Genomic DNA, 27,806 nt, shown 5'->3' with positions numbered 1-27,806 from the left:
GGAGGGACCCAGCCAGAACCCCAGAAATTGGTAATTCAACATTTTAGGAACGAGAAGTGGATCAAGAGGAGGACAGATGGACTTCCCCCAAAATGTTTTGTCTCTTTATTTACACTGTTACATGCAGATGTTACAGTATAGTAATAATACCTCAGATGCATACAAATGTATATTGTGTTGTACAATGGTAAACTTCAGTAAAATTTGAGTTATATAAAAAAATAAAAATTCCATTTGACGTTATGTTTTTTATGGCCAAAAGCAAAAGGTCACATCTGCAAATAGAATATCCTTACACATTCTAGAAATATTGTAGAATAAACTAGTTTAGAGTTTATATGCCAGAAAATATTATGATTTATTTTGAGTAGTTTAAATATTTTAAGATTGCTACATACACGATATACAATACATACAAAAGTTGGTTATAATAACAAAATACACATCAAACCAACCAGCCCTGTATATTTTTACATCTGTATTATATCACATAAATGACATATCTATTTCAAAAACTGTCACCACTGAAATAAACAAGAGAAAAAAAATGCATTTGTTATGCCAAATATATTTCTGCATACTGGTTCCGATTGTTTTTTTTTTAGATAAGCATTTCTGTCTCAATTTTTCCATATCTACATGCCCTCATCTTGGGTCCTACTAAGACATTTATACGTCTACATTATTAATGTGAATGTTAGATCTTCTTACAGCCTGCTTTGAGCCAAACAGGGTTAATAAAAATGACCACCAGGGGGCATAAAAAAGCCCTTCTAGATTTTAAACACATTTGTTAAAATACTTCCATTTTTATTTAACAAATCAAAAAACATGTGGTATAGCATTTTTATTTTATTTGGACCACAAGGCTTTTGTGTAAAGAACAATCACCAGCAATAGGCAATCTACAGTATGTATAATAATAATAATAGCATGTTCTTGTATAGCGCTGCTTGTTTTACGTAGCACTTTACAGAGACATTTTGCAGGCACAGGTCCCTGCCCCATGGAGCTTACAATCTATGTTTTTGGTGCCTGAGGTACAGGGAGAAAAAGTGACTTGCCCAAGGTCACAAGGAGCCGACACCAGGAATTGAACAAGGCTCCCCTGCTTCAAACTCAGTGCCAGTCAGTGTCTTTACTCACTGAGCCCCTTCTTCTCCCTGTGTGTATATTTCAGCCATGAACACACACAGCTAAGAAAAAAAATGCTTCAGTAATGAAAAATATGCACATTGTATATACACAATGACACACACCCTGCTGCATTCACAACAGTACCTCCTTAGAAAAGAACAACTTTCTACACAGGTAGTAAAGCACATATTATAGCACTTTAACCAGACGATAAATAGCTTGTACTGGCAAAATTTAGGACATACTGTACAACCTTTATGAAATTAACATCCTAAAGAAAAGGTATGTAACAACTTTTATACCACAAGTTGTATGCCACAAGTAACATGCTCCTTCTGAGCTTGGCTTAGAACATTTTATAGTCTGGGAAGAATTCACTTTAATAGAAGGGTTCTCTTCTGGCAGAGAAGCAAGAGACTCTTTGGTTACTTCAGTTTCCACTTTAGTGATCGGTGAAGTATTGGATTTGGTTTCCTTGGAAGTTTCACTGTTCAGATCCTTCATCCTTCATCAGATCCTTCATGAGCAACGACGCCTCATCTAGAAGCAGATTGCAGTTTCATTAGAAAAAAAAAAAAACCTTTTTATTCTCATTGATAAATAAATAAAAGCTCTGCATGCCCGCTTTTTAAATATTTACAATGGTACCAAGTAATTCACTGAAAGGTTCATATACACACTTTTACAATTACGTTTTTATGGCAAGATCAAGCATGTAGTGTATCTAGCGATACAGTATATAAATGTGGAAAGTGTTTTATGACCACATTATTGCCACTGAAAGAATAATGATTATGCTACAATATGTCACAGCTGCTCATGTAACAGAACTCCATGGAGAGGTCCATATTCAATTGTGCCCCTAGTGGCGATAAAAAAAACAAACAAAACAAAACAAAACACGAACCTTACAGATATAAAGATATTTTTTCATATAATTAAACCTACGGAATTTTCCTCCATCTTTTCCGCTTTTGTTTTTTTACATTTTAATTATGTTAACTTCTTAATGGTTTTGATCATTTCATTCATGTCTATATACACGTGAAGACGTGAGGTAATTCTTAATGTATTATTTTCTGGGACAACATTTTATAAATAAAAAATATAAAAATGTGAAGCTATGGTTCAAATGCTTTCCAATTTTTTCCCTCCTAATTATGCCAAACGATATAACAGGAAACAAACTAGCTTGAGTCATGAGTATGTTAAGGAGCTCAAGAAAAGGGACCAAGATTGGTAAATGCCATAGAAGTTTGTGATGAAAAAAGCATGAATAAAGAAAAAGGTGCTTAACCATAGAAAACCTGCATTGTTTTAAAGAACTCCCTAATTTCAAGCCCGCATTTTTGTAAGGTTGAGAACATTCAGATATTGTCTTAATGTTCAGGCCTATTGACCTAATTAAAAAGGGTAATGGCAAATTTTCAATCACATTTTAAATTAACAGCTGTTCTTTCCCATCATTGTGGAAACAGATTTAATTGTCATAATAATGACAACTCCCATGTGAATTCATCCTATATTATCATGTTATTTTGAAATAAATCTCTTGGACACTTTTCTAAAGGACGGACTCACTCAATATATTTTATTTTCAGAAATGTTGAAGTGCATTCCTTTTTCATGATAACGTCTCACCTAATAATCCCTTTTTTGTAGCTGATCCTATACATTGTAATGTAAATATTTATCATGCCTGGGACACAAGACAGTGTTTTTCCATGGCTGTATCAGGTAATTTACCCGAATCCTCTCAGTCTCTTCCACATGTGCTGTTAAAATAAATGTTACATTACACCGACATCAACCAAGCGAGAGACCCTAAAATATGGAGGCTTATGACAAAATGAATTTATATACATTCTAAAATATAAAAACATTTTTCAGGAAAAGTTAAAAAAAAAAAACATGATCGGTGCTGCATATGCCTGCAGGATACAAAAGGTGTAGGGGACCATACTATTAAATATGGTTTTGTGAACTGGACAACGTAGCAATGAATACTTTCCCAGCGTGTCTTACCGTCCTTCGCACTGCAGTGGTCCAACCTTTAAATATTCTTAACTAAGCAGTTTTTAATTGTATAAGACTGCTATTTTTAAGGTTGTTCTATATGGTTGATCTTGAAGACAACCATGAAATATACTTTCATGTGGTGTTCCCATTGGCGGGTCCAGCAGTTAAGAGGCAAACATAAAAATATAGTTACAAAACCAAACAATAGATACAGATGGGCACCTAAAGCGAACTAAAAAAAAATCAGCAAATGCACACAGAATGTGAGCTAAAAGAAGAAAATATGGCTCCCAATAAAGACGCGCCATACAAAAAGGGGGTGTATATACAGTATACAGTGGTGTGAAAAAGTTTGGGAATCCGAATGATCATTACAAAAAGTTTCCATGATGGCCTTGAATAAAAAAAAACAATCTTTTCTTAAATATCCAATAGGGTTTATATTAACCAATTCCATGTCTTTTGAAACAAAATGATGTATGTATTAGATAAACAATGAGTAATTAAGAGTCAGTGTATGTGCAATAGTAAGTGAAACCCTGGGTTTTAATCAACTAACCGAAAGGGGATAATTAGAATCAGGTATTTAAATAATTAGGTAGATCATAAAGTGTGAGTTTGGGAGGCCCCACCCTATTTAAAGATCAGCAACTTTGTGAGTTTGCTCTTCACCATACAAGTGTGTGGAAACAAGTCATGCCATGATCAAAAGAAATCTCAGAGGACCTCAGAATAGCAGATATTGATGCTCATCAGTCTTTAAACGGTTACAAAACATCTAAGGATCTGCAGGCCACTCTCGCCTTATCTAATGTGAATGTTCATGACTCAACTATCAGAGAAAGACTGAACAAGAATGGTGTTCATGGAAAGATATCCAGGAGGAAACCATTGCTCTCTAAAAAGAATATTGCTGCCTGTCTGCAGTTCACCAAAAAGCACATGAATAATCCACAAGACTTCTGCAACAATGTTCTCTGGACAGACGAGTCAAAATTAGAACTTTTTGGCCTCAATGAGAAACGTTATGTTTGGCAAAAAAACAAAAACCTACGTTTGAATAGAAGAACCTCATCCCAACCGTCAAGCATGGTGGAGGGTGTGTGATGGTTTGGGGCTGCTTTTTTGCCTCAGGAACTGGACGGCTTGCCATTATTGACAACAATGAATTGTGCATTGTATCAGAAGATTCTAGAGGAGGTCAGGCCATACATTCGTGAGCGGACGCTAAAGTGAAAGTGGGTTATGCAGCAAGACAATCCTTAACATTCAAGAAGATCAACAAAAGAATGGCTGCAGAAGAAGAAATTCCACGTTTTAGAACGGCCTAGTCATAGTTCAGACCTAAACCCCATTAAAAATGTTGTGGCAGGACCTGAAGAAAGTTGTCCATGCAAGAAAGTCCTCAAATGTCACCGAATAGAAGCATATCAGTAAGGAGAAATGGGCCAAAATTCTTCAAAACCGATGTGAGAGATGGACCAACAGTTACAGGAAACTCTTAGTTGAAGTCATTGATGATTAAGGGGATGCTAGCTAACAGGTATCAGTAAGATTCACTGGATACCTCTAAAGGACAAGCAGGCTCCTTTTTAAACCCTTGCTAGGTCTGCCAATCTATTGTTCTCAACATTGTTCCGCATTAAGCATAATTTGGACAAGTTAAATATAACACAACTTCCTCCAATTGTTTCACGCTATTTGTAAGACTGCAAGCTATTTGCTAAATAAGTCTTCTTCCCTTTAAAGGTTTACAGTAAACCAGCATGTAAAGCTGCAGTTAGGTTCTTACACATATAGAACCTGTCCATCTGGGCTCACTCGTCGCAATAGCAATATATTTATATTGCAAGAAAGAATAGCTAAGGAGATTAGTCCTATTGCTACTCAGCCAGTGTAGTCTGGATCATAGGAGGTTTTACATACACTATCTGCAGTGTGTGTTTCAGCCGCATTTATTTATTCATCAACCCCTCTTTTTAATTGTTTTTTAAGGATTGAGTGTATTTATTTATTCATTATATGATGTATTTAAGTTCATTTTAAACCATACTTTGGCGATCCTACAAATACCCTATACATCAAGGTATTTGTCCTTGTGCACAAACCAAATTACTAATTTCTATACCATCGTTAGACTCAAGGACTAGGATTTATTTGTACCATAAGAGATACCAACCGGTATTATTAATAGCACAGTATCTTACTTTATACCGGTACATTTGGGTTCATCTAGGAGTGCACCTTACAAAAAGATATTTCTTCTTTCCCCTCCCCCTCCCTTCCCCTTCTGGTTATGTATTCAGTAAACTTCTAAGGAAGTTTGTTGTCCTGGGTTAGCACCCTACACACTGGTAGAACGAGCATTTTCTGTCTTTTTGGGAATATAGGCTAGTAGAAAATAAAGTGCAGCTTTCTATTCTTTTCCCATACCCAGAGACTTAGGACACATAAAAGTATATTTTTTATTAACATTGTGTTTATTATAAAATATACTGTTGTGCACGGTAAATGAGCAGGCCTTTCAGAACCAATGTTCCGACAGACTACCAGGGCTACCAAGTTTGGTGTCAGTAAGTCTGTAGGACATCGAAGATGAAAGCCACCAGAGGATGCCAGGTGTGTGAAGACCATTTGGGTAGCAGGGAAGGGCTCAAGTACCCACATCCTGGGATGAATGGAAGTTGTCCAGGCTACCATTTGCCTCACCAGACGTTGAGGAGCCTGACCCAGCAGGTGGCATCTGAATAGCAAGGGACTAAGGTGGCAAACTTGTGCATGTCCCTTAGCAGATTCAGATTCCTCGCTTACCTGGCTTTCCAGACCGGCATCGCTCTGATTGACAGATGAGAAAGTTTCCACGCTCGGATTGGCCGTAGTATTTTGTGATTTAACTCAAATACTATAAGAAACCCCTAAGCCAATCACCGGGGACATTGTGAGCACCAGAAGTCGGGCGGGCTTTTTGAAAGTGCTCTTGCGCTAATAATAGAGCACCAGGTTCAGAAAAGTCTGGCCGGAAAATATCCGAGCTTTTTGGGACCAAGTTCTCAGAAAGGAACGTAGCGGTCGCTGTTGGGATTTCAAGCTGATTTTAGTTCCAGGACGTTTGGAGCCAAGTCCCGTTCAAAGAAAAACTCTGATTTAGAGTGCACAGCAGCTAGGAAAGTCGTTTTTGACTCCAGTCTCCAAGTAAGTGACTTTTCACCTGTATTTTGTGTTCCACTGTGTGTATGCCTATTTAAGTGAATAAACTACAATTTATTTCATGACCTGTTGTGCACAATGAATGATCCTGGTAAAAAGGTGTACAATAAACCTGGTCTCCCGTGACATTATGTAATTATTAGCAGCAAAGTCCTGATATGCAGCCAACATCATGTTAATAATTAATCAGAATTAGTGTAATGCAATGGACATAATTGTGGACGTTATATCTAATTGAACAGACCTGTGTTATTCTGCTTCTGTTCTTCCTCTTGTTCCTCTTTCTCCTTTGTTGCCTCCAGCTCTTGCATCTCCCGATTCTCCTTCAGCACTTGACAGACTTTTTTGTGTGTAAACCAGTGGGCTTTTTGGCAGTTCTGATCACAATATATCACCTAAAAAATAATAATAATGATTAACCCATGATAAAAGGCTACCTGAGGATTTGTCATCAAAATGTTCAAGGCAAAAAATATATTTTAGATGCAAATATTGTTTACAAACCTTATAAAAAAAATCTTGATATTTTTTAATCAATTGTGTATATTGACATCTCCAGATTTCCGTGAACAAATAATAAATAAATAACAAAAATGACCTGTCCTTAGTCAGAGCTGCATAGCCCACAAATATTCCACTGAGATCATGGAGTATGTTTAAGGATATATAATAGTCTAATGATGCACCAAATAAATATAAATATATAAATATAAATATATATATATATATATATTTTTTTTCCCCAACTATTTTTTTTTATTACGATATTTTGGGATACAGAAGAAAAAGAGGGGTAAGGGGGACTTTTATACAATGCATAATTTCAACAACAATTTAATAAAACAGAACTTCATTGAACACAAGCTTGGGATATAATCTGTGTGAACAATTAAATAGAACAGACATCTGGAGGGGAAGGAAGAGAACATAAATAGGGACACAAACAACGGTTTGAGGGGAACAAAATAAAGAGACAAAAACGGAACAAAAACACAAGTCAAATAATATTTTGGAGGGGTTGTGGAGGTATAGGGAAGGATAATGTCCCGATCCATAGCTCCACTTTTACATGATATGCAACTATTCCAAATGCCACCTCTCCTTTAATCCTATTGCTCCAAACTATCACCCTCTTACAATAACACCAACACTGGGTCCAACCCTGCACCACCTTCCTGTGTCAGCCAGGGTCCCCATACTTGAGCGAATGCATAAGATTTTTCTAGTGGGAATTCTGTGATCTGTTCCATTTTTAGGCTATGCCAAATACTGCTCTTAATAGACTATATTCCCAAGCAGGTCTGTTTGTTCCAACAAGCAGCGTTACAGCCTCTCATGGCCAGTAAAATATACAATGCCAATTTATATGAATATTTAGGCACATTAGGAGGAGGTATACCCAATAAGGCCAGCCAAGGGTCTGGGACCATGGCCAGATTTACCATGGAGTTGATGAGCTCGAAAACCTGTCGGCAGAGGGGGCCAAGAATCGGCAGGACAACCAGATATGTGAAAGAGACCCTTCTTGTCCACATCCTCCAAAACATAGGGAAGAAACGTTACTGTTAATTGCTTGTAATCATACTGGTGTAAGATAACAGCACAATAACCGCTTACATGTGTTTTCTTTTATGGCCGTGCATATTGAACTGGATGTTGCTGCCTTGCTTATCGACCAGAGCTTTACCTCTAGGGCCTCCCCCAACTCTGACACACACACACACACACACACACACACACACACACACACACACACACACACACACACACACAAACACACAAACACACACACCAGTATTTTCACTGAAATCTACACCTAAAAGCAGTTGATAGATAGTGGAGATTAGTTTTTAATCTAAAAACCTGGAGTCATAGAGCTCTTTGAAATAGGCTGTAGCCGCTGGGGATGAGCTAGTACTGTATGTATTGCCGTAGTAAAATGTTTTAATTGGAGATACCTAAACAACTCCCCAGATTGTAGACCTGTGCTTTCCTTAATCTCAGGAAAACTTTTCATATCTTTATCGGACAGTATATGCTTTACCCGGGTTATCTTCTCTTCCTCCAGCCTGCAAATCTGGCCTCCTCTGTCCCCGGACCAAACTGGGGACTATGGAACAGCGGGATCATATTAGACTTTTTGTTAGTTAATTTGTACCTATGTTTAAGTCAATCCCATAAAGACAGTGTGTTTGATCGTTGGGTATGACATTCCCGCAAGTGGCCAGCCATAACAGTGAATCTAGCCTTGCCGGGGAACAGATGTGATTTTCTATATCGACGCACGCTCTCGTATCAGGTGCTGAGTTACACAGGAGTAGTTGACTCAGCTGAAATGCTTGAAGGTACTGTACTTCTGCAGGTTAGGTACAGCTAGACCACCTAAATTAGAGGGCCTCTATTGTATAGTGTTCTTAATTCTGGATCTTTTACCTGACCATATGAACCTAGTGATATTGCGCTGTAAATTAATCACATCTGTTAGGGACCTGGATAGGGAGAGTTTGGAAAAGGTACATTAACCTGGGGAGGAGAGTCATCTTGACTGCCATTATCCTATCTACCCAGGAAATACAATATCTATCCCGCACCATATACATTTTAAGAGGGCTTCATTTTAGATTGATCAGCACAGATTTTAAAGAGAATGTAGTTTACTTTAGGACCTTGAGCCAGAACCTCCACCTAAATATAATCAAGCCAGAGAAAAAAAATGGAATTGTAGCATTTTTACTGAACAGGATAAGCGTTTAATATTTGCTTACTTAAACAAGGTAAAAAAGGGGATGTGAAAATGTGTTTATTTTATTACCATCTATTGAAAGTGTATGTTATCATTTTGATTGCTCAAGAGAAGGAGGCAGCGGGCACTCAAGAGAAATTCTTAATGAAAAAAAGTTCTTTATTTGGTTACTGCTCTGGCCCGTTTGATTCTCCCTGTTATGTGACTGCCGTCACTCCTTAGTATATGTTGTTACAAATGTAACCACCTTCCTTGGCTTCTGAGCTTGTTGCCTTGGCAATTCCCCTTTGCTCCTCTGAGTTGGGCTGCCCCCCCCTCCCCATGCTATTTAGTGCAGCCCCTGCTTGCAGAAGCAAGCACATTTTGGCTTTATTTCTGTGAAATAAATCATGACATGGTGTAATATATGTCATGTGTTGTTGTTCATCTGAGGTTGTATTTACCTAATTTTAAGACCTGCTAAGGAACAGATGATTTTTATTATGTCCTGATATGTAAAACCATAGAATTCAAAGAAGGTCTACTTTCTTTTTCACACCACTGTATGTTAGGTAGACAATGCATATACTTGTGACAGGTGGACAAGCCAGGGAGGATATTAAATTACCCAACATCTCAGAAGAATACTTTTTTTCCCCACATACATATACCAGATGTCCATCATCCTAAAAATTGGGGTAGAAAGGAAAATCCGGAGCGACAGGTGGCATGGTAAGCAAGGGAAACCAACGATAAAAATAATAATATTTTTTTTTTTTTTAAAAACCCCACAAAATAAATAAAAAGACCTCCCATGCGTTTCGCACAGTCATGGCACTTTTTCACATGGTCATCCTTAAGATGGATCAGAAATATTCTGCAACAATAAGTTATATATATTTATAGTAAGATTACTAGCACTCAGGTGACAGCTCCTGTTTGTTTTTCTATAGGTAAATGATGTGTCCTATCCAGTATGTGTGGTTTGGAAAGCATAATTTTCTTTCAAAAGGTTTGCTTCTCCATTTATTTCTCTGTGCAGTTTCTTCAATCTATGTGAAGGAAGTGGTGTCTATTTTATATTAAAGTTCAATGCTCTATCTAGTTTAAATAATTTATGCAGTATACAGTATGTTGTGTTGTTTGTCAATCCACATCTATGGCGGACACAAATGCTAATAATACACATCTTAATATATAAAATCGAATGGTTAGTGAGGTTAGTGCTATCTGCGGTGAATCTGATTGGTCCTCAGCCTCTGGCCAATCAGATTGCTGTGTGTGACGTCACCCAACTGCCACTCTCTTCCCCCTCGGCTCGCACCACCACACACACCACACACCACACACACACACCACACCTCTCTCTGGCGCTCATCTCTCCCTCCCTCCCCTCATCTCTCCCTCCCTCCCGGCGCTCATCTCTCCCCTCCCGGATCTCTCCCCCCCCTTCCTCCCTCGCGGCGCCAGTAGAGGTCCGCCGCTCATCTCTCCCCTCCCGGATCTCTCCCCCCCTTCCTCCCTCGCGGCGCCAGTAGAGGTCCGGCGCTCATCTCTCCCTCCCTCCCGGCGCTCATCTCTCCCCTCCCGGATCTCTCCCCCCCTTCCTCCCTCGCGGCGCCAGTAGAGGTCCGCCGCTCATCTCTCCCTCCCTCCCGGCGCTCATCTCTCCCCTCTCCGGCGCTCATCTCTCCCCTTCCTCCGCTCACGTCTCCCTCCCTCCGCTCACCTCTCCCGGCGCTCCGCTCATCTCCATCCCCGGCGGGGGAACAGGCAGCGGACCCCCTTCCTCCCTCGCAGCGCCTAAGATGGCGGCGAGCCCGGAAGGACCCCCTTCTTCCCTCGCGGCACCGAGTAAGAAGATGGCGGCGGCCGGAAGAAGAGGTAGGTGTCGCGTGTGTGTCGCTCTAGGTGACACTGTGTGTGTGTGTGACACTGTGTGTGTGTGTGTGACACTGTGTGTGTCGCCCCCCTGCCTTTCACGCCCCCCCCCTGCCTTTCACGCCCCCCCCCTGCCTTTCACGCCCCCCCCTGCCTTTCACCCCCCCCCTGCCTTTCACGCCCCCCCCTGCCTTTCACGCCCCCCCCTGCCTTTCACGACCCCCCTGCACATGACATTCCCGCAAGTGGCCAGCCATAACAGTGAATCTAGCCTTGCCGGGGAACAGATGTGATTTTCTATATCGACGCACGCTCTCGTATCAGGTGCTGAGTTACACAGGAGTAGTTGACTCAGCTGAAATGCTTGAAGGTACTGTACTTCTGCAGGTTAGGTACAGCTAGACCACCTAAATTAGAGGGCCTCTATTGTATAGTGTTCTTAATTCTGGATCTTTTACCTGACCATATGAACCTAGTGATATTGCGCTGTAAATTAATCACATCTGTTAGGGACCTGGATAGGGAGAGTTTGGAAAAGGTACATTAACCTGGGGAGGAGAGTCATCTTGACTGCCATTATCCTATCTACCCAGGAAATACAATATCTATCCCGCACCATATACATTTTAAGAGGGCTTCATTTTAGATTGATCAGCACAGATTTTAAAGAGAATGTAGTTTACTTTAGGACCTTGAGCCAGAACCTCCACCTAAATATAATCAAGCCAGAGAAAAAAAATGGAATTGTAGCATTTTTACTGAACAGGATAAGCGTTTAATATTTGCTTACTTAAACAAGGTAAAAAAGGGGATGTGAAAATGTGTTTATTTTATTACCATCTATTGAAAGTGTATGTTATCATTTTGATTGCTCAAGAGAAGGAGGCAGCGGGCACTCAAGAGAAATTCTTAATGAAAAAAAGTTCTTTATTTGGTTACTGCTCTGGCCCGTTTGATTCTCCCTGTTATGTGACTGCCGTCACTCCTTAGTATATGTTGTTACAAATGTAACCACCTTCCTTGGCTTCTGAGCTTGTTGCCTTGGCAATTCCCCTTTGCTCCTCTGAGTTGGGCTGCCCCCCCCTCCCCATGCTATTTAGTGCAGCCCCTGCTTGCAGAAGCAAGCACATTTTGGCTTTATTTCTGTGAAATAAATCATGACATGGTGTAATATATGTCATGTGTTGTTGTTCATCTGAGGTTGTATTTACCTAATTTTAAGACCTGCTAAGGAACAGATGATTTTTATTATGTCCTGATATGTAAAACCATAGAATTCAAAGAAGGTCTACTTTCTTTTTCACACCACTGTATGTTAGGTAGACAATGCATATACTTGTGACAGGTGGACAAGCCAGGGAGGATATTAAATTACCCAACATCTCAGAAGAATACTTTTTTTCCCCACATACATATACCAGATGTCCATCATCCTAAAAATTGGGGTAGAAAGGAAAATCCGGAGCGACAGGTGGCATGGTAAGCAAGGGAAACCAACGATAAAAATAATAATATTTTTTTTTTTTTTAAAAACCCCACAAAATAAATAAAAAGACCTCCCATGCGTTTCGCACAGTCATGGCACTTTTTCACATGGTCATCCTTAAGATGGATCAGAAATATTCTGCAACAATAAGTTATATATATTTATAGTAAGATTACTAGCACTCAGGTGACAGCTCCTGTTTGTTTTTCTATAGGTAAATGATGTGTCCTATCCAGTATGTGTGGTTTGGAAAGCATAATTTTCTTTCAAAAGGTTTGCTTCTCCATTTATTTCTCTGTGCAGTTTCTTCAATCTATGTGAAGGAAGTGGTGTCTATTTTATATTAAAGTTCAATGCTCTATCTAGTTTAAATAATTTATGCAGTATACAGTATGTTGTGTTGTTTGTCAATCCACATCTATGGCGGACACAAATGCTAATAATACACATCTTAATATATAAAATCGAATGGTTAGTGAGGTTAGTGCTATCTGCGGTGAATCTGATTGGTCCTCAGCCTCTGGCCAATCAGATTGCTGTGTGTGACGTCACCCAACTGCCACTCTCTTCCCCCTCGGCTCGCACCACCACACACACCACACACCACACACACACACCACACCTCTCTCTGGCGCTCATCTCTCCCTCCCTCCCCTCATCTCTCCCTCCCTCCCGGCGCTCATCTCTCCCCTCCCGGATCTCTCCCCCCCCTTCCTCCCTCGCGGCGCCAGTAGAGGTCCGCCGCTCATCTCTCCCCTCCCGGATCTCTCCCCCCCTTCCTCCCTCGCGGCGCCAGTAGAGGTCCGGCGCTCATCTCTCCCTCCCTCCCGGCGCTCATCTCTCCCCTCCCGGATCTCTCCCCCCCTTCCTCCCTCGCGGCGCCAGTAGAGGTCCGCCGCTCATCTCTCCCTCCCTCCCGGCGCTCATCTCTCCCCTCTCCGGCGCTCATCTCTCCCCTTCCTCCGCTCACGTCTCCCTCCCTCCGCTCACCTCTCCCGGCGCTCCGCTCATCTCCATCCCCGGCGGGGGAACAGGCAGCGGACCCCCTTCCTCCCTCGCAGCGCCTAAGATGGCGGCGAGCCCGGAAGGACCCCCTTCTTCCCTCGCGGCACCGAGTAAGAAGATGGCGGCGGCCGGAAGAAGAGGTAGGTGTCGCGTGTGTGTCGCTCTAGGTGACACTGTGTGTGTGTGTGACACTGTGTGTGTGTGTGTGACACTGTGTGTGTCGCCCCCCTGCCTTTCACGCCCCCCCCCTGCCTTTCACGCCCCCCCCCTGCCTTTCACGCCCCCCCCCTGCCTTTCACCCCCCCCCTGCCTTTCACGCCCCCCCCTGCCTTTCACGCCCCCCCCTGCCTTTCACGACCCCCCTGCCTTTCACGCCCCACCCTGCCTTTCACGCCCCCCCCCTGCCTTTCACGCCCCCCCCCCTGCCTTTCACGCCCCCCCCCTGCCTTTCACGCCCCCCCCTCATGGCCTCCGGGCAACGCCGGGTATATCAGCTAGTTCAGTATAAAATAAAAAGATCTTGTAGTGAAATTTCTGTGGCTGAAGAGAACACTTATTTTCACTTGAAACAGGCACCAATAAACTTGAAACTGCAAGTTCTGACCTTAGCAGAGGGGTGTATGATATTTACACTGATTCCATTCGTTTGTCTATGGAGTTCTGAAAATATATTGTGGAGCTTCAATGCACGGACTAGCATCTTAAAAGCTACATTCAAGTTTTAGTTAAAAACCATTTTATATAAATGTAACTTTTTCTTAATCAAAAAGCACAATTTTTTGGTTGAAATTTCAACTGAATATTGCCCTTTTAATCTCCGTGGGACATTCAAATATAAAAAAAAATGTTGCAGTACATGGTGTAGAGTCTCCCCCACCTAACCAACCATTAAGGCAATTTTAAGATTACCCCCTTTTAAAAAACACTATATTACACATTTTTTTAAAAAGGTTTTTATCTGCAATGACACCAACACGTTCAAAATTACAGCAGTGAACAACTAACTTACCAGTTTGCACACGGAGCACCTTTTAGTTGCACCTTTTTCTCCGCAGGTAGTACAAAATTCTGCATCAACAAAGCCCACCTGACCACTTATGGCTTGTGCGAGTATGGAGAAGGCTGTGGGATCAGATCCCTTAAAGAAAATAGGATTGATGTAGTAAAAAAGGTCAAAGACATTCAAAGTTTCTAAGGACACACACACACACACACACACACACATACATACACACACACAGTATTTGTGTTGCTTGGTGTCGCTCTAGCAAACATTTGTGTATCGTGGTAATACAGAAAGTGTTTTATTAAGACGCGTAATAAAATCTCTAACAAATCCAGTTTATTTGGGATTGTTAATATTTATTTTTTGTTGGAGTCACAGACTTTAGACTTTAAAAGGAGTGTTCACAATACCCTCTATGTTTGTGGATATGGGCATTTTAAGTTTAAAGGGGCATTTAATTTTGCTTTAATAAATGCAGTGGTTCCCTGCCTTTAGGACATTGCAATTATGTAAGATGCTGATGGATCAGCTCTCCCGTAATTGACTGGCGAAGATCCTGCTTCCCAGGGGCATGCAATATGGCTGCCTATTTCAATCAAATGGTAGATCTACCCAAGTAGTTGCTATTGCAACCCAATACATTAAATATCATTAAAAGGGCATAAAAGATGAAACATTAGTATCCAATACTGCTAAAAAACATAATTAAAAAAAAAAAATCCTGTGGGATTTGATGAAATGCTGCTATAAAATGCTCTCATTTATGCACAATATTTCCAAATCTTGCATTCAGTACCGAATAGGCACTTTAATTCAATTTAGCAAATATACAAACTATACAAACTAAACAAAATCAGTCAACATAAAAAGCATACATTACTACTGTATTCATCATGCAAAAAAATGTCAGCTGGTTAATTCTCTTCCTTAGAAATTCTTCCCGACAGGAGAGTGAGAAGATTTCCATGGAAATGGCTCACTAAGGCTCCATTTTTATAAACAAATACAAAATGATTAGAAAAAAACAAAAAAAAAAACCCCAGGTACAGAAGTTATTTTTTTCCTCACATCAGAACAAATAATAAAAAAGCACTTAATACCTATGCTACCGAACCCCAAAATAAGATAACTGACAGCTTACAATATCAACAGGTGCGATGCTCCTCACGAGCTGTTGAAGTAGAGTTGCTTCACAGTAGGGAAACTTCCTGATGCACGATCGGATGAACTTTTCTTGAAACACAGGGAAGCCGTCAACATCTCGACCTTTTAATAAACTAAATTTTTTACAAAAAAGTTACAATCAATAGGTGTCCTGTACCTTTTCTACAAAAAGAAATGGTGGCAATTAAGGTTTTTGTGCCTTTTATAAATACTGTATAAAGTCCAAACTGATGTTCGGTAAGTTAACACACATATGTACAAGTAGTTTCTCAAACCCCCTGCACAGCAGCATATTTTTAAAACAAGTTTATTTATTTACCATGTTATATTTGTTGTAGGTTGCGATAACTTTTATGGGAACATGAGCTCTTCACAAGGAAAATTATCCGTCGCAGCTTCCTACTGTCCCCATATGACATGGGGCATTTATATACAAGGAAGGACCAGTGCCAAGTTCACCGGCAAGTATCTCTGGAATTATGGAGGCCCCGGAGTGGATTAGCGCAGTTCAGCTCCGGCAACCTACTGTTTTTTTCTTTAAATCATGGTAATAATTTATTTATTTTTTATTAAAAAGAAGTGGGGAAGCCCAGGAATGGAACTGTTGCTTTAAAAGTACTGTGCGCTTGTAACCTACCTCTAGAGGAGCAAAACAGATCCATGAAGGTTGAGGCCAAAAAGAGATGATCAATGAAACAGTGTGTATTACATTGCAAGTCTATTAGAAGTTGCCAACTCAAATAGGAAGAAAAGTAAAGATCAGTATCAGGAATGAAAAATATCAATTTAAGGAGGCAGTAGTTCAGGTTAATGAGAGTTTGAGGTTGGACTACAGAAGCGTTCACATTAGATGGGAAAATCCTGCACTCCACTAATGGCAGTGGGTAACAATTGGGATTAGCTCCTCCATCACCGCAGGACAGGAAACTTCTGAAGGGACCCGGTATATAAGGCCCTCCCACTCCTGCAGAACAGTCTGGTTTCTCCCATAGCTAACAAAAAAAAAATTATAACTGCCATGTTAATCACATATATGGTGTACCCACTGCCATTAATAGAGTACAGGAAAAGAAAATTACAGTAAACTGAATAAATTAGCTTTTCCTGTTCCCAACATGGCAGTGGGTACTAATTGGGACATACCAAAGCTCACCCAATCGGAGGGGGAAAAAAACAAAAAAAATCTGACAAGGATATAACTTTGAGTTAACCATTTAGTTAATCTATAAATCGTTTTCAGAACTTTCCTGCCAATGCTTGCTTCAGTGGAGGTTTGTACATCAAGATTGTAGTATTTAACGAATGTGTGAAATGAGGATCAAACCACAGCATTACAAATCTGCGCTGTAGATGCTTGGCCTTTGAATACCCATGAGGCAGAAACTGCTCTGGTCGAATGCACCTTTATTCCCCGTGGGACTTGTTTTTAAAGTCATATTGTAGGCCAACTTGATAGTTGATGTAATCCATCACGATATAATTACCCTTGAGGCCCTCTTCTAGGATCTTCTCGGATTATAAAAAAATCTGATGGTCTGTATTTTTTAATCCTGAGTAGGTATGTCTTCAAACACCTTAACATATCTGAGTTATATAGTCTTGCCTCCTTAGGAAGTAGCCGGATACGGGCAGAAGGACGGAAGAATTATCTCTTGATTGAGACGAAGCGAAGAGACGACCTTTGGAAGGAACTGTGATACAGATTTTAGGACTGCTTTATCCTGGTGAAAAATTACAAAAGGTTCCCTGCATGAGAGAGATTAACTCTCCTACTCTTCTTGCAGATGTAATTGCCAACACAAATACTTTTTCCATGTAAGTCTTAACAGTATTTGCTGCAATGGTTCAAATAGGTGATCCACTAGAGCATCCAACACTAGAGAAAGATCTTACATTAGTACTATACACTATTTGTCTCAGGTGGCTGACCACCTGAAGAAATCTCATCCCCTAGTTCAGGGATGTGCAAGATTTTCTGGGGGGGGGGGGTGGTGGTGTTGGGCGGGGGGGGGGGAGGGATTTCGGTGCTTACAGTCTTCCCCCTACCGCACACTGCGGGGCTCGCCTTATTTCATGCAAACATTCCCCTCCTGAAGGATCCTCTACCACGAGGACCACGAAAAAGGCTCCCTTGTCCCCCTCTCCATGTTTGCAGTCAAGACAAGGGCCTTCCTGGTCGGTAAGACTTTGCTTCTCTACAAGGCATTTCGTCTTCTTACGGTGTTAAAAACACACTTTTTCCTCCTGATAGCATTGCTATTATAGTGTCTAGTTTTCATCCAAATAGAAATTTACCTTCAAAAAAGGTAAAGAAAAAACGTAGTTTTTAGAAGTACAATCTGCTACCCAATGTCTTAGCCACAAAGCCCCTCTTGCTACAACTGATAGTAAGTATGTCCGCAGGGAGCATAGCCCTAAGCCAAGAGAAGCTTAGTCAATATACTCCATTGCCAACTTCATTTCTGATGATGCTGACAAGGCTCTTTCCAACTCCTCTTCCACATTGGCTAACCATATTCTCATGGTTCTGGAAAGTGACACTGTTGCAACCACGAGACCTGCTACCAAAAACGATTTTCGTAGGACACACTCCATCCTTTAATCCATCGTGTCGCGGAATGAAACCGGATCATCCACTGGTAATGTGGTCTTTTTTGCAATGCGAGTGATTGCAGCATCCACCTGTGGGGAAGGTTCCCAATTCTTGGTTTTTGTCAGAGAAGGGGTACATCATGGAAAACCTCTTTGGGATTATCAATTTTTTTTTATCAGGCTAACTTCATTCAGCCTCCATCATTTCTTTTATAACAGAATGTAACGGAAAACGTAGACCTCTGAGAACTGTGGAAAAGCTTCTCCTTTTTCAAGGAGCTTCATCTTCTAGATAATCCAGCTCCAGAACCTCTTGCATTGCTTTAATCAATGGATATACTAGATCCATATTAAACTCTGACTTCATTCAACACTTCATGATCAGATGAATCCCAGTACTCCCCTTCAGAGTGCTGCATATGACGTAAGATTCCTCTGACGAAGATGCTCCTTTCCAAGCTTGTTTGGGACCTTGTTCTTTTCTGGGTTGATTTAGTTGTTTGTAACACTGCTGAATTCAGACAGAGACTGTATCCTTCATCCAGGATAGCAAAGTAGACATCTGGTCATTGGGCTCCACAGCTGCACCTTTTAGACACTCCACATAAAGCTTATTTGTTTTGAGAGCTGGCTTACTACAGGCCACACACATTCTGACCTTTTTAGCCCCCTTCTTATGCAATTACAAATCTGTGAGTGTTTTAGATGTCCCTTCCTCCCGCTGAACCCCAGAGGTACTGCATGAAGAAAAAAAAAAAAAGACCATGATATACAAAAACAAGTCTTCATTTCACTGTTCGTCGCTCTCTTTTATCACACTTGTTTTCTATCTAGAGACTCACCTAAAAGATTTGGGCAGCAACATCTTGCCTTAAGCAGCTATAATAATAATAATAGCATGTTCTAGTATAGCTCTGCTAGTTTTAAGTAGCGCTTTACAGAGACATTTTGCAGGCACAGGTCCCTGCCCTGTGGAGCTTACAATCTACATTTTTGGTGCCTGTGGCACAGGGAGATAAAGTGACTTGCCCAAGGTCAATAGGAGCCGACACCGAGAATTGAACCAGGCTCCCCTGCTTCAAACTCAGTGCCAGTCAGTGTCTTTTACTCACTGAGCCGCTCCTTCTCTTACCATACCGTATACATCCTCTGAAATAGCAGCCTCCTGTGCCCCAGAAATGCTTCAGGCATAACAGGCACGATAAGACGGTATTGCCCCTATAAACAATATGGTGGGGCCTGCATGGTGCTGTCACGCGTGTGACGTCACAGCTTTAATAGGGGAGTGTGACGTCACAGCTTTAATAGGGGAGTGTGACGTCACTGCTTTAATAGGGAAATGTTTAGATGCGCACCAACTCCCCACTTCCAGCATTTCTTAACCCCGCCACGTGCTCCAGACTGCCTCCGTTCCCAGATACAGTGTTTGTGCTCTGTCTTCTACTGTTACATGACCACTATAAAATAAACTGTACACATACAGCTGCTTCTAATATGAGCTGTAAATACAGAATACAATGAGACTTCTTTAAAATACATCGATTTTGGTGCCAATAAGATAACATCCACATCAAATGACATACCTTTTGACGAATGCATCAAGTTTGTCTGGTTGCTCCTGTATGAAACTATTACACTTCTGGAATATGCAACTAATGTAGTTCATTTTCATTGCCAAAACTTCATTCATGTCTCTTTGTTTCATGCATTTCTCACAGATTAAATCCAACACCGTGCAGCACTTTTTAAGAGCTTCTGCTTCCATGAAAAGAGGGTTCTCCTTTACCAGAAAGACAATCTGGGGAAAAAACAACATGATGTACTGTAGCTTTAGGTAATCTGCCCGTCATTCCAAAATCAGAGAAATAGGTTCTAGCAGAGACAATATAAATCCTGAACTACATACAGGCATACCCCGCTTTAAGGACACTCACTTTAAGTACACTCGCGAGTAAGTACATTTCGCTCAATAGGCAAACAGCAGCTCACGCATGCGCCTGTCAGCACGTCCTGAACAGCAATACCGGCTCCCTACCTGTACCGAAGATGTGCACAAGCGGGGAGACTATAGAGCCTGTTACACATGCGTTATTTACATCAGTTATGCCCGTATATGACAATTGCAGTACAGTACGTGCATCAAAAGTGGGGAAAAGGGAGTGCTTCACTTTAAGTACATTTTCACTTTACATACATGCTCCAGTCCCATTGCGTACGTTAATGCGGGGTATGCATGTACAGAATTTTCATATGCTGAAGACGGAATGCTATTATTTCTTATCTGACCAATAATTGACAAGAAAGCCCACTGTGCCAGAACTAGGCAGTTTCCTTACCTTGACAGGATGCAAGTTTGTAGTTGTAATAATCTTGTGCAAAGGTCCAGCTAATTTAATAGGTAATTTTGGTTCTTCACTTAGTCCTTGGGGTTTGGTGTAATAGTCCAGTTTTTCTCGGGGGAAAAAGTTGTTTATTACAGCGACACAATCATGCTGACCTAAAACGGAAAGAGACATTAGGTAGATATAGATTTTTTTTAACTACATGTGTGGTAATATACAGTATGTTTAAAGGGCTTGGAGGCAAAGGATCATCAGACAATATTTATGAATGGAGCAGTGGGTAGCTGAAGTGTCTCATTGTACAGTCTACAGCTGTGTGACTAAACCATTTAATGTGATGAGGTTCTTCGCGAGGACAAGAATCTAACAGAAAAATAGGCAAGTTTATTCAACCACTTGGGAGGTAATTATTATGTATACCCCTCATGTCAATTACAGAATTGTCAGTTAAAATCTAAGTTTTACAGGAGAATTTAACCTTTTTATTTTTAACAAATGTTTGATTGTTTGTTACATTAAAAAAAAAAATATATATATATATATATATATATATATATATATATATATATATATATCTTGTGACAATGTATAATCCTACATTCTTACCTAAACTGACAATCATTTGGTGATGCAGTTCTAAATCTGTAAAAATACTGATTGTGTGCCCAATTAAATGGCTGTCTTCTAACTTTGTGTTGCAGTCTAAAATGCTGTGGCTAATATGCAACATTATTCAGTGTAACACATGGGTACAGCTTTCAGAGCAATAGACAGTCTGCTGTTAATAACAGAGCAACAGATCTGTTTGTGATACATTGTTGCCAAAGGAAAGAGCTCAAAAAAGTGTGAGAGCCTGTTTCAAAAGAGGAAGTGGATATGGCATGCTAAATGGTTGCTGTAGCAACCAAAAAATTAGCAACCTTTATAATAATAAAAAAAAAAAAAAAAGTGAAAGACATTAGGAGTTATAAAATAAAAAAATATATATACTATATCACATTTTGCTGTTTTAAAAAAGACACGAGTGGGGAAAAATTAGAACATATGTATATTTCCTTTCTAATCCAAATATACAGATTAAGCAAAGCCATCAAAACTACAAATGTAAATGCTAGATTTTCACAAATTTTGTGTTTAGGGTATTATGTACAGTACATCTCATATTCCCACAAATCTTATAAATATGTTACGCCATCTAATTATTCGTAACGAAACTATGCATTTTCTTTCAAAGTTGTTTTATTCAAAGCATGAAGTTTCAAATCTATCTGTACTAGCCGGACAAAAAAGTCAGAAAGGTGAGATAAATAGCACAACAAAGTTAAGCAAAATAATACAAATATGACGCATTACAAATAAATAGGACTACCTCTACAGTACCACAGGGGCCTGCAATGCATTGTTATATGGGTTGCTAACTCTTCTGGTACTGAAGGAGTTAAAACTAAAAAAAAAATACTTATTAAAAAAAAGTCTTTACGCCTCACAAGCTCATTTCTTTAGTTCCCCTTATTTCACTTTTTCTCCTAAATTGCATTTTGCCTTTTTATATAATTTCTCTCCAATGCTTTATTCTACTGTAGTTTACCTTTTTATGATGTCGCCAATGCTCTCAATTTCTCTTTTACCTCTTGCCCTTTTTTACATTACAATCCCATGGCCTCCCACGAGGTCCTCTCCCAACGGCGGTTGTGAAACTCGCAGCTGTAACGCGGTGTGATAGGGACTGCGCAGAATTATAGGGCATCTTTCATACAGTGACAGCACCGCAGCAGTAATCTGACTACATTGCACTCTCTCAACCTGTGCACACAACTGTGTGGTTGTAACAGGTAGCACAGGGTCACGCTCAATTTCTTGTTTGCCCTTGTTTAAAATTGTTGAAGTTGTGACATGCAACTTAAAATACCTACAATTTAATGTGGGCTCCTTTAAATGACTTGTACTTTTTGGGAACCAGCCATTTCTAAAAGGTTTTACCTACAAAGGCAGCCATCTGCGCTGCCGTTCTTCCCACAGAGTTGACGGCATCGATGTTGGCTCCAGCCTCTAACATCATCCAGGTTATATCTTTCTTGCCTGCATTTGAACGAGAAAATAAATCAAAATTGACATTTGTTTATATCAGAATAAAGATGCTAATCACTGTTGTGTGTTATTGCTGTTAACGGTCAGGGATGTAACAGTGCACACTCCAGGTCAGAATCCTTCCTTTTCTCACCTCGCTTACATTGTTGTCGTTTACTACGGAGAATATAATCTAAGAACTGTTTGTTAATACGGCTCATTTCGTTTTTGTACATTACTGCTCCAGAATTCATGTGCACCTGGATTGTAGTCACATCCAGCTTCACAATGCAAGGCCAGTAACCATCCTCACACTGAATGGCACCAAGCACATGCAAATCACAGCCCCGGTCTTTCGGCCAGGGCTGCACAGGTGTTTTTGCACCTCACCTGGCCGTCTGCTCAGGGGCAGTTATAATGCACCACAGCACGAAGTACTGTAAGCACAGAGCACTTAAACCCAGGGGGAGAAGGGGGGGGGGCAACAGGAGGCCAGGAGAGGCTACCCTCAACCTCCTCCCTCTCCTCAACCCCCTTCCGTGAGAGAACACAGGGCGGAGCTAAAGGCACAGCAAGGAAAGCATGGGCTCCCCCATAACGGAGAATAAGAGGTGAGGAGAAGAGATAGGTCAGCACAGGAGGGTGGGGGGAAAGAGATTACACAGAGGGGTTATATGGGTCAATATATCCTATGTAGCCATTTATGGGGATGTACATCATGTTGCCCACCACCGACAAGCCATTTCACCATGGGGTGATTTAGTTCAGACATCAGATGTCCTGGTACGCCAAGAGATATACTTCCCATTGACTAGGAGAGTGCAGCTTCACAATGATGAGACCCAAAACTTTGAAGCAGCTGTCTGAGTAGGTTTGCAGGCCATACACATCTTAAACCCAGGCTTGTCGGTAAAAGCTGTGTAAAAACAGTAAGCATAAGCCTGAAGGGATCCATGTTAAATAGATTTAAAAAAAAAAAAGCAAAGGGTGACAGTACTCATTTGCATGTCACTAATGCCAGAATCCCTGGCTGCAGTGAAAGCACTACCAATGTAGCGTCAGAGAATAGAACATCCAAATAGCAGTGTGGTTTCATCCATTTAATTGCACTCTCACAACATCAGTTTGCGCCGTGAACTCTAACTGTTTTACATGTAAGAGACGCGCATTGAGAGTAGACAGAATGACTCTCCCTGCGTGCCTGTAGCAGGCAATCACGTGGCTTTTATTTTAACAACAGTATTGAAGCAGGGGTCTCCGGAGCTAAACTGCATTTATTTCCGCCTTGTGGACACCCTGCTCCCCGAGTTACAGGTCCTGGTATCTCTGCATTGTTTAAATATCCCGGTCACGTGGGTCGTGATGCGGTACATTTAAATACAAAACAGATACCGGCACCCCATACCAGGCCCCGGCCTGTAAATCTGGAAGCAGGGCGTCCCCGGGGATGAAATGAATGCGGTTCAGCTTCCCGGAGACCCCCTGCTACAATGCTGTGTTATTAAAATAAAAGCCGCGCAGGGAAGAGTGACTGATTCCATTTACTCTCACTGCGTGTCTCTTACAGGCTGATGTTGGATTCATACAGCGGGATTCCCATTCAGAAGCAGGGACGCCCGCTGTGTTAATCCTGATGGGCCAATCCCCCCTGCCAAGCACTGTGCCGTGGACGCTCACTCTTGGCAGGCTGTGCACCATTACATGTCCTGTGGCTGCTGACACACAAAAGATGCTAGATCTGTGTATGCTGTGGGTTTATGGGGTAAAGTAGGTCTGGGGGTGCGAATGTAGTCATAAATGTTCCGTATGATTGTCTAAATGGCATATATGTAGATATAAATTCAATTTACATTATCATTACTATACAACAAATTTTACTTTGAAAAAGTACTGTACAGAATTAACTTCAGGATTAAAATTAGGAATTGTAAATCTACCTGAAAGTCCGGCAAACATCAGTGCTGTGTATCCTAGGTCATGCTCAATGCAGTTTACATCAGCTCCATGTTGCAGTAACAACTTACACACATCCCCTTTCCCTTTGTATGCCGCATGCATGAGGGGAGTCATTCCGTGCTGCAAAATAAAGGACCAAAGAAATAACATTTCAGGTACATTGCTAATACGCTGCAGTCAAATGATAGAAAACACACACAATAAAATGTAATTTACATTAATGACAACGGGCCATCTTTATCCAATCAATTAAAAAAAAAAAAAAAATTATTCACATGGACACTCATATGCTAGGAGATTGGAAGAGCCTAGGTTATTTAAAATAAAAAATAAATAAAAAAAAGCCATGCTAATGAACATATGCCAATATTGAAATGGAGTGAAAAAAAACAATGTATGTAATCCATTATCTATCTTTAAAACAAATTAATTCATTGTACAATTTATGTTTTCAGATTTACAAATTATAGGCATATGTAACAGTTACAGACCAGGTTAAAATGCGAGACAGCCTTAGTTTAGCCGGACTAAGGACCAGTGGGGAGTAAGAGTACATGCTGAACACACATCACACTCAGCATGTAATAGCCACATTGGCAGATTCATCATTAAACATAATGGTATTAAAAAACGGGGATCTCTCAGGGCACAATCATAAAACAATATGTATACAAATATTAATGACAATCATAACAGAACAATTAACACATCATAATTCTCAATACAAAAGGACAACACTGTCCTTCAAATGTGTGTCTTCCTCTGTTTGTTCCAACCAACCCATCATGGAACTCCAATCTGGGGAACACACATACATTACTCTCTCTCAGACAGACTCTCTCTCTCTCTCAGACAGACTCTCTCTCTCTCTCAGACAGACTCTCTCTCTCTCTCTCTCTCAGACAGACTCTCTCTCTCTCTCAGACAGACTCTCTCTCTCTCTCTCAGACAGACTCTCTCTCTCTCTCTCAGACAGACTCTCTCTCTCTCTCTCTCTCAGACAGACTCTCTCTCTCTCTCTCTCTCAGACAGACTCTCTCTCTCTCTCTCTCTCAGACAGACTCTCTCTCTCTCAGACAGACTCTCTCTCTCTCTCAGACAGACTCTCTCTCTCTCTCTCAGACAGACTCTCTCTCTCTCTCAGACAGACTCTCTCTCTCTCTCTCAGACAGACTCTCTCTCTCTCTCTCAGACAGACTCTCTCTCTCTCTCTCTCTCTCAGACAAACTCTCTCTCTCTCTCTCTCAGACAGACTCTCTCTCTCTCTCTCTCAGACAGACTCTCTCTCTCAGACAGACTCTCTCTCTCTCAGACAGACTCTCTCTCTCTCTCAGACAGACTCTCTCTCTCTCTCAGACAGACTCTCTCTCTCTCTCAGACAGACTCTCTCAGACAGACTCTCTCTCTCTCTCTCAGACAGACTCTCTCTCTCTCTCTCAGACAGACTCTCTCTCTCTCAGACAGACTCTCTCTCTCTCTCTCAGACAGACTCTCTCTCTCTCTCTCAGACAGACTCTCTCTCTCTCTCAGACAGACTCTCTCTCTCTCAGACAGACTCTCTCTCTCTCTCTCTCTCTCTCAGACAGACTCTCTCTCTCTCAGACAGACTCTCTCTCTCTCAGACAGACTCTCTCTCTCTCAGACAGACTCTCTCTCTCTCAGACAGACTCTCTCTCTCTCAGACAGACTCTCTCTCTCTCAGACAGACTCTCTCTCTCTCTCTCTCTCAGACAGACTCTCTCTCTCTCAGACAGACTCTCTCTCTCTCTCAGACAGACTCTCTCTCTCAGACAGACTCTCTCTCTCAGACAGACTCTCTCTCTCTCAGACAGACTCTCTCTCTCTCAGACAGACTCTCTCTCTCAGACAGACTCTCTCTCTCAGACAGACTCTCTCTCTCTCTCTCAGACAGACTCTCTCTCTCTCAGACAGACTCTCTCTCTCTCTCTCTCTCTCTCTCAGACAGACTCTCTCTCTCTCTCTCTCTCTCTCTCAGACAGACTCTCTCTCTCTCTCAGACAGACTCTCTCTCTCTCAGACAGACTCTCTCTCTCTCTCTCTCTCTCTCAGACAGACTCTCTCTCTCTCAGACAGACTCTCTCTCTCTCTCTCAGACAGACTCTCTCTCTCTCAGACAGACTCTCTCTCTCTCTCTCAGACAGACTCTCTCTCTCTCAGACAGACTCTCTCTCTCTCTCTCAGACAGACTCTCTCTCTCTCAGACAGACTCTCTCTCTCTCTCTCAGACAGACTCTCTCTCTCTCTCAGACAGACTCTCTCTCTCTCTCAGACAGACTCTCTCTCTCTCTCAGACAGACTCTCTCTCTCTCTCTCTCTCTCAGACAGACTCTCTCTCTCTCTCTCTCTCTCAGACAGACTCTCTCTCTCTCTCTCTCAGACAGACTCTCTCTCTCTCTCAGACAGACTCTCTCTCTCTCTCAGACAGACTCTCTCTCTCTCTCAGACAGACTCTCTCTCTCTCTCAGACAGACTCTCTCTCTCTCTCAGACAGACTCTCTCTCTCTCTCAGACAGACTCTCTCTCTCAGACAGACTCTCTCTCTCAGACAGACTCTCTCTCTCAGACAGACTCTCTCTCTCTCTCTCTCAGACAGACTCTCTCTCTCTCAGACAGACTCTCTCTCTCTCAGACAGACTCTCTCTCTCTCTCAGACAGACTCTCTCTCTCTCTCAGACAGACTCTCTCTCTCTCTCTCAGACAGACTCTCTCTCTCTCTCTCTCTCTCTCTCAGACAGACTCTCTCTCAGACAGACTCTCTCTCTCTCTCAGACAGACTCTCTCTCTCTCTCAGACAGACTCTCTCTCTCTCTCAGACAGACTCTCTCTCTCTCTCAGACAGACTCTCTCTCTCTCTCAGACAGACTCTCTCTCTCTCTCAGACAGACTCTCTCTCTCTCTGACAGACTCTCTCTCTCTCTGACAGACTCTCTCTCTCTCAGACAGACTCTCTCTCTCTCTCAGACAGACTCTCTCTCTCTCTCAGACAGACTCTCTCTCTCTCTCTCAGACAGACTCTCTCTCTCAGACAGACTCTCTCTCTCAGACAGACTCTCTCTCTCTCTCAGACAGACTCTCTCTCTCTCTCAGACAGACTCTCTCTCTCTCTCAGACAGACTCTCTCTCTCTCTCAGACAGACTCTCTCTCTCTCTCAGACAGACTCTCTCTCTCTCTCAGACAGACTCTCTCTCTCTCTCAGACAG

At 41.5% G+C, this 27,806-nt stretch overlaps 1 protein-coding gene across 4 annotated transcripts in view; it reads right to left on the bottom strand.

The window, feature by feature from the left end:
• The window catches only part of ANKMY2 (ankyrin repeat and MYND domain containing 2), a 58,496-nt gene that overhangs the window by 9,601 nt on the left and 21,089 nt on the right, over nt 1-27,806 (bottom strand). For 2 of the 4 annotated variants that reach the window (XM_075587207.1, XM_075587208.1), the window contains exons 3-9: nt 24,566-24,704; nt 22,542-22,640; nt 20,556-20,716; nt 19,803-20,017; nt 15,605-15,740; nt 14,467-14,595; nt 6,608-6,758 (exon numbers count right to left, since the gene is read on the bottom strand). In XM_075587207.1, the coding sequence (XP_075443322.1) occupies nt 6,608-6,758; nt 14,467-14,595; nt 15,605-15,740; nt 19,803-20,017; nt 20,556-20,716; nt 22,542-22,640; nt 24,566-24,704 (1,030 nt within the window). Of the gene's footprint in view, nt 1-90; nt 1,678-2,778; nt 2,913-6,607; nt 6,759-14,466; nt 14,596-15,604; nt 15,741-19,802; nt 20,018-20,555; nt 20,717-22,541; nt 22,641-24,565; nt 24,705-27,806 lie in introns of those variants that run through there. The other 2 variants (XM_075587209.1, XM_075587210.1) reach the window with 2 other exon arrangements.

This window comes from Ascaphus truei, chromosome 2, assembly GCF_040206685.1.
Source record: "Ascaphus truei isolate aAscTru1 chromosome 2, aAscTru1.hap1, whole genome shotgun sequence".
Lineage (NCBI taxonomy): Eukaryota > Metazoa > Chordata > Amphibia > Anura > Ascaphidae > Ascaphus > Ascaphus truei.
This window is presented reverse-complemented; position numbering and strand designations above follow the sequence as displayed.